This window comes from Buceros rhinoceros, unplaced genomic scaffold (assembly GCF_000710305.1).
Source record: "Buceros rhinoceros silvestris isolate BGI_N320 unplaced genomic scaffold, ASM71030v1 scaffold25230, whole genome shotgun sequence".
NCBI lineage: Eukaryota > Metazoa > Chordata > Aves > Bucerotiformes > Bucerotidae > Buceros > Buceros rhinoceros.
In genome coordinates, this window is record NW_010389378.1 from 1,449 (window position 1) to 6,619 (window position 5,171).

The window sequence follows — 5,171 nt, forward strand, 5'->3', positions numbered from 1 at the left end:
GGCACCGCGCCAGGATTTCACCCATTGTGGATGTCCAAGCACCGCAAATTCCTGAGATGTAACTGCTGGAAAACAAAGGTTCGCAAACCCTCCAGGACGGTTCCAGCGCTAATTCACCGCGACACACCAAAGCCTTGGACTCGCCTCATGCCAAAGCGGTGGGAGAACAGGACAACCCCAAGCAAAGCTGCAGCGAGCGTGGGGGTTGAGCACCCGGCTGCCTCTGCGGGGCTGGAGCGCAAGGATTTGCCCAGCTCCTGGTGTGTTGCCAAGGTCCCCACGGCTCCAAGGGTCTGGAGGGAACAAGTAAAGCCCCCAAAAACCAAAAGACCCAAGAGCATCCCTTCAACACCACCCAAGAGGTGGGAGCAGCCCCACCCCTGGCCCCGCCCCAGGTCAGGTGGGCCCTTGGGGCTCTGAGCCCTCTGCTCTGGGTGTAGATGTCCCCGCTCTGGGTGCAGACGTCCCTGCTCTGGGTGCAGACGTCCCTGCTCCCTGCGGGTGTGGGACTGGGGGAGCTCTGAGGATCCCTCCAGCCCAAAGCACCCCATGATGCTGCGCAGTCAGGATGTTCTCATGGGTCTCGCAGCAGAAGGTCTGTCACTGCCTGAAAGCCACGGGGCACGGCTGACCTCGGCATGCTCAGAGGCTCTGACAGAGAGAGCAAAAGCAATTTTTTATTTTCCCAAGGAGCAGAGAAAGATGGAACAAACCTGAAAGGGTTTTAGGGCAGCTCCAGGTGCCCGTCAGGCAGCAAGGTGCCACCTTCCAGTGCCTCAAAAATCTCCTCAGAGGCTGACCCGGCCCCCGAGCTGAGCCGTAACATCTGCAGCCGTTACCTTTGTTTTCCATTTGACTGGAAAGGGAAAAATGGGTCTTAATTATTTGCCACAGGGTCTTAATGATCCTCCACACACTCAGGTTCTTTCTTTGGCCACCTCCACCCCTCCGACTCTCCTGCCCACTCCTGCGGCTACTCGCTCCCAGGCAGTCATTAAAAGGTCTAATTAAAAATGCTGGGATGTTCGCCCAGAAAACAGAGTCCCCACCTGGGGAGCGTTCCCAGCAGGTTACCGCAGCTTTCCCCACGTGGTCAGTTTTGGGGAGGCTCCGTGTGGAACCTGTCACTGTGGTAACCACAGGGATGCCCGTCAGGCCCCGGAGCTCAAAGCCCACCTGATGCGCCTTGGAAGGACCTTAAATAGGCGGCACGGCTCTGGCAGGCTCGGCGGTCCCTCGGCTCTGGTGGGTGGGTCGGCATCGAACCCTGGCAGCATTGAGAGCCTTCAAGAACCACGTCCCCGGCCCCAGTCGTCAGTGACAAAGAGCTTTTGCCATCGTCCCGCCCCAGCAAGATGAGCCCGTGGTGAAGGTAATGCACCCCCCGAGCCCCTTCCCATCGCTAACAGGGTTTAGAGCTGTTTTTTTCCAGGGTTAAGGGGGGGTTTTCTCTTTTTTTTTCCTTGCTCATATAACTCAAATGGCTGAACAGATTTTCTTCAAAGGCTCCAAAACAGCCAGAGCCTAATGGGAAAAAAACAAGATTATGGAGCGTGGGCTCAGAAGGGAGTCTGGGAAATCATGAGTGTTGTAAATCGGGGTCTGAGAGGCTCCTGCTGACAGGACACGCCGGCAGGGGGACGCCGAGGGGAAGGCTCCAAGAGCCGGGGCCAGTGGCAGGTCTGCTCTCAGCGACATCCCAAGAGGGGACATGGTGGCAGACGGTGCACGCGGGGACCACGAGGCTCCTTCCCACCTCTGTCCCATGGAGAAGGCTGTGCTGCGCCAGCCTGGGCAGCGCCTGGCTGGAGGTCACAAACCCAGCCATGGTCAAGAGTCATCAGCCCGCAATAATTAACCCCTGCCGCTCAGGGACCCGTCTGGTCGCAGAACCTGAGTGCCCCAAGGGCTGCCACAGCAGTGGCAGCTTCAGGCACTGAAATATTCAGCCCCTTGAGCTGCAAATCACAGCGGGATCCATGCCCAGGCTGTGAGATACAGCAACCTCTGCTCCATATCCCACACACAGCCCCATCCTGCAAAGTCCCTCCAGCTCCAGCAGCGATAGAGGCAGCTGATCCCAGCCCTTCTGGTCATGAAAAGCCTCAGCGGCTCTTAAGGGCACCCAGCAGCCCCCATCCATCCCACTCCCTGTAATGGGAGATGCTTTCCGTGAGCTGGAGATGAGGACACCTCCATGGGACTCCCGCTTGTGCTCCAGCCTAGTGTTTCAATGCTGCATTGCTTTTCTTGGAGAAAAAAACAACCAAGAAGAGGCGGGTGAACTTCCCACCAACTCACACGGGAGACATCAAGAAAACCTCAGGGTACCAGGAGACCATGCTTCAGACCCCAGGTTTTGACAGCAGTAGTTGGTTGGCAATGGTTTCCAGCAGCTCTTGGCTCCCCAAGGGCAGGTACTCCTGGCTGGCAGCTTCAGGTGGTCTGTTTGGAGCAGAGGAGATCTGGAGAGCAGCCCCCAGCGCATCCGTCTCCTCTGCAAAATGACGGCATCCCCGAAGGCCCTGCCTGCACCAAACCTGGTGGCCCAACCTCAGCCAAAGGTATCAGACCATGTTGGCAGCGCCAAGGACCATGAAACGGGGCTCAGATGACTCCCAGGACTCCAGAGGACACCCTGGCACTCAGTCCTTTGTGGATGAGGTACCTGGAAAGTGGCTGGCGCAGAGGTGTCCAACGTCTCTGTGCCCTCATAGGTAACCCCATGAGCGCAGCCTTGCAGATGACGGCATTTGGTCTCGCTCTGCTCTCAACCCTCTTCCTGCTCCTGGCCACATGCACTGACTGCTGGATGGTGAACGCTGATGACAGCTTGGAGGTGAGTAGAGCATCCATCTCCAAAGGGAGCAGAGCAACCTCCTCCAGGTCAGTGGCTGGGAGGCGGGTGGACACCTGGACATCCAGGGGGTGGCACCACATCTCCATGGGCTTGGAAGGGGACATGGTGGGACAAACCACTGCTTTCTGCAGGCCTTGGAGTGTTTAGGGGATTAGAGGCACGCTGGAGCAGGCAGAGGAGACTGGCAGCAGTGTCTGGGTGGGCAGTCACTGGGACATGTCCAGCCGTGGTGGTGAGGGCCTGGAGATCTGCCTTGCTGGGCTGGGACACCCCTGGGGAGCTGGAGGGGGTAGGGGTTTGGGGGCTTTTTGCTTGAGTGCTTTTCTCCTGCTTCCAGGTGAGTCACAAATGCCGGGGGCTTTGGAGGGAGTGTGTCACCAACATGCAGGACGGGGTCAGGACCTGTGACCAGTATGACTCCATCTTGGCTGACCACCCAGGTAAGCTGGGGTGGCCCGGAGGCTCTTTTGAAGCACACAGATAAGAATTTCCCCTCTTCCCTTTCTGAGAGGACGATCCTCATGGCAAAGCAGCGCAGGCTGCTTCCTCAGGCAGCAGTGCAGGTCCAGGGCTGCTCCGGGCCTCCTGCCCCACCAGCATGGCCTGGACAGCACCCCATGGTGCAGCCAGATCTGCCGGGGGTCACCAAGCAGGAGAGAGGCCATGACACTGCACCACTCCACAACAACGGTGTTTTGGCCCATAGAGCCCTGGTGCAGCTCCTGCCTCTGCTGCACGGTGGGATTTGCAACGCTGTTGCCGTTGCACAGGAATGAGGACTCCTAGTCTCGGCTCAGGAGGGTCATACCGTAGTATGAAGCCTTCTTCTGGCCTGCACAGGGCACATCAGGTCCTTACACAGGGTCATGAAATGGGACAACAGACCTGGGCAGTGAAGAAGGGAACAAGAAGTCCCCACAGCTATGTGGGGCTGCTCTGCTGCTCTGGGGAAAAAGCTCTGTGGGGAGAAGTCACCTGGCACACAGCTGGTGATGCCACCCATGGTGTCTGTCACCCATGGTGTCACCCATGCCAGCTCTCATATTTCATACCAGTACGTTGACATTTGCAGTTCAAAGCACCAGCTGCACAAACTTGGAGGGAACAAGTCTGGAGAGCAGCATCTTCTGTCCAAGCTTGTGCAAGAAGGTCTCGAGTAGGTGACTGCACCCTGGGTGCTGATTGGTGCTCTTTAGGTTGTTTGGCTTCTGGAGCTGGTCTAAGAGCAGGTTCACTGGGTCTTGGTACGAGGGTTCTGATGAGTCTGGTGAGCGCCTTGTCTGGGGCCCATGGTAGGCATGGTGTTGGTGGGTCCCAGTGTAGACGTCTCCTACGGCCATGCCCACTGGTGAGCTGGGCGTCTCTGGCAGGGACACGGGCAGCAATCTGGAGTGGGGAAACCAGCTTCTCTGACCACTCCCTAGTCCTCTTTCAGTTTCATTTTTTCCTTCCCTGCCCAGTGAAGATCGTGGTGACGCGGACCCTGCTGATCACAGCGGACCTCCTGGCTGGCCTGGCTTTGACCATGTTGCTCCTGGGGCTCGACTGTATCAAGTTCCTCAAGGAAGAGCCTCACATGAAGCTGAAGATGTGCTACGGGGCTGGCATCATCCTTGGTGTTGGGAGTGTGTGGCTGGGAGAGCTTGGGGGCAGCTGGACATCACGGGGACCAGGGGGGATGCTGGGAGCTGAGACACCCCCTCAGAGGGGTCCTGGGGAGCATGGTGGGGGTTGTATGGTTCTTTCTTAACCAACCTCATTCCTCCTAGGCATCCTGGGTCTTGTGGGCTCTGTGTGGTATGCGGTGGACGTCTATGTGGAGAGGACCATGCTGGTGTCGCGCAATATATTCCTGGGAGTCCACTATGACTTCGGCTGGTCGTGCTGGCTGGGCATGGCTGGCTCAACAGGCTGCTTGGCGGCCTCCATCCTGCTGACCTGCTGCCTCTACGCCTGCGCAGGTCAGTCTGCCCTGTCCCACCCCCACCCGCCTTAAGCAGCATTTTGCCCTGCAGGGATGTGCGTGGGGGGAAGGACCAGCTCAGAAGGTGCAGCCACTTCTCACAGGGTCAGGCCAAATCAAGGGGAACGTCTTCACGTCAGGCCTGGGCACCTGAGGAGGGAGGCTGGGTCACGCTGGGTGGGACTGGGCTGAGTGAGGACCCGTTAAAGGCATGGAGGGGGTGCAGAAACGCTCCAGCCACATGTGGGGGACCTTGAGGTCCTGGTGAAGGCATGTTGACGTCTACCCAAAGCAGTGGCCGTGCTGGAGCTGTACCACTGTGACCAGCCAAAGCCTGAGCCAGTGGCC

General features: G+C 58.3%; 1 protein-coding gene across 1 annotated transcript; it reads left to right on the forward strand.

The window, feature by feature from the left end:
- Positions 1-2,725: 2,725 nt before the first annotated feature.
- On the forward strand, positions 2,726-4,821 carry LOC104491724 (claudin-16-like; the record flags this gene model as incomplete). The annotated part of the gene is made up of 4 exons (XM_010134192.1): positions 2,726-2,839; positions 3,198-3,300; positions 4,321-4,485; positions 4,630-4,821. Coding segments are annotated over exons 1-4 (574 nt in total), but the record flags the coding sequence as incomplete, so codon positions are not given.
- Positions 4,822-5,171: the final 350 nt, after the last annotated feature.